Here is a 2,152-nt window from a genome sequence, read left to right as displayed (position 1 = left end):
GACCTCTGACTGGATTTGAATCCATGATTTTATAGCTGAAAATCCGATAGCCTAACCGTTACACCACCAACGCCCCAATTACTTACTACAATATATGCATGAGGACACGTTATAATACTGTTAAGACAACCCGGGAAATAGACAATGGTTTATTATGACCATACTCTAGTGTACTTTTTGTACGAAGTGAAATCATATCTCCAATATAAAGCAAAAACATCATATCTGCAACACATCGATACTTTGTATTATTTTGCGTCTGTGTTTGATATTAGTAATAGTACGACATCTTTTCTTTCATTTCGATTTATTCAATTTCCCTCAATGACCTGCAAAGTGGAATAAAACACATTACATAATCAGTACTTATAAAGAACCCGACCCAAGCTCCATGTGTAGAGTGTGCTGACAAAATAAGTTACTTCTCGCAATCCCCGAATGGAGAAATTGGCAAAAAAAATCAACATTAAGGTCAAATTTGTAGATTTTCTATTGATGCCATCTTCTTTAAATATGACATGCCTTTTATTATTTCATACTTACAAATTGTATAAGCTTCACCTGTAAGCGTGACGTATCTATTTTCATAGGGCTCGAATCCGAGAAGTAACTCATTTTGTCAGCGCCCTTCGCATATCTACAAACACACTGATACTTTGTATTATTTTTCGTCTGTGTTTCATATTAGAAATAGTAAAACATCTTTTCTTTCAATTTATTCAAGTTCCCTCAATGACCTGCAAAGTGGAATAACACACATTACATAATCAGTACTTATAAAGAACCCAAGTTCCAGTTGGTGTTTTTGGGGAAATTTCTTTTTTCTAAAACAATAGTTTTGCAGTTGTGACAGACATGACTTATACCCGCGACTTGCATACGGACATATTATCATAATACTGTTCAGGTGGTCCTGGAACAACCAACAAAAGTGGGATCATCTCATCATGGTCGGTGTTGCCAGAGGAGACGTGTGTGTGTACCTCCCCATGCTACAGCGATGTGCCTCCTCCGTCCCACAACTGTTACCGCCTTCCTCATTCATCGCAGGACCAACAGATCCCTCGGAAAAACACCAGGAGTAGCAGCAGCAACAGCAACGAAAGCATTCCAGGGGGAAACCTTTCAGACATCTTCTCTGCTCCCGTTGACGCCGGCAGGCTGGGTGGAAGTACCCGTATAACAACGGGTTGACGCACGCGTTGCTGTGAGCGAGAATAAGGGTCAAGGTCAGGGCTGTAGAGCTCACCCTTGTCTGACTAGATGCCAGGTTGCTGATGACGAAAAACGGGAGCCACATTAGGAAGAATGTGAGGACGATGGCGGAAGTGAGGCGGACGAGCCGGTCTTGGCGTCTTCTGACGTCGCACGATGGGCGTGGCTGCTCAATCACGTGACAGGACGATGCTGTTGTTGTTGGTCTCCGGTGTGGGTGTGGGGGTGGCTGAGATCTGTCGCAATACTGGCTACTTTGAGTCATAGAAGGTCCACACGTCGCCATGTCCAATGAGGCTTGACTTTGTCGAGTAATATTCCGAGATGAATTCATAACGATGACGTAAATATACGCGTAACACGCACAAGTGATGACAGTCGGCACAAAGAAACAAAGAATGGCGATAGAAATCAAGTACGATGCAGCGTCGAAGCCATGCGGCCATGACACCCCACAAAACACGCGCTGCTGACAGAACTGTGTGCAATTCTGAAGTAATCCATCATTGCTTGCCACGCTGCTAGATCTACCATTACTAGTTTGGTTCGACGTACAAATTTGAAAATCAGAGCCTCCAATACTGGCGGTCAATGTGGTCTCCGCAACAGCGACTGGGGCAGAGAACACCAGGGAGATAATCCAGATAATGACGATGATCAGCTTCGTAACTGTTGTTGAAAGCCTCAGTTGTCCCCCTTGGCGAACGCAGAGCAGACGATCGACGCTGATGGTGGCAAGGGAGAGAAGCGAGCTCATACCACAGACAAACTCCGTGTAGTTTACCTTGAACATAGCAGGAAGAAAACGTAAATTTATGTATAAGACTATAAGTTTTAATCAGTCGCATCATTTTTCAATAACCAAAGATAAGCAAAGCGGTCGAAACTATTCTGTACCCCCAGCAGGCGGGAGGGGGGGAGGTTAGTGTGTGTGTGT

At 43.9% G+C, this 2,152-nt stretch overlaps 1 protein-coding gene across 1 annotated transcript in view; it reads right to left on the bottom strand.

Moving 5' to 3' along the window:
• Positions 1-564: 564 nt before the first annotated feature.
• LOC106013948 (somatostatin receptor type 5-like) overlaps positions 565-2,152 on the bottom strand; it is a 4,414-nt gene continuing 2,826 nt past the window's right edge. The window contains exon 2 of the mRNA XM_013090872.2: positions 565-1,999. Coding sequence (XP_012946326.1) covers positions 938-1,999 — 1,062 coding nt within the window. The 3' untranslated portion in view covers positions 565-937. The remainder of the gene's footprint in view (positions 2,000-2,152) is intronic.

The sequence above is a fragment of the Aplysia californica genome, unplaced genomic scaffold (assembly GCF_000002075.1).
Source record: "Aplysia californica isolate F4 #8 unplaced genomic scaffold, AplCal3.0 scaffold01610, whole genome shotgun sequence".
Classification (NCBI taxonomy): Eukaryota; Metazoa; Mollusca; class Gastropoda; order Aplysiida; family Aplysiidae; genus Aplysia; species Aplysia californica.
This window is presented reverse-complemented; position numbering and strand designations above follow the sequence as displayed.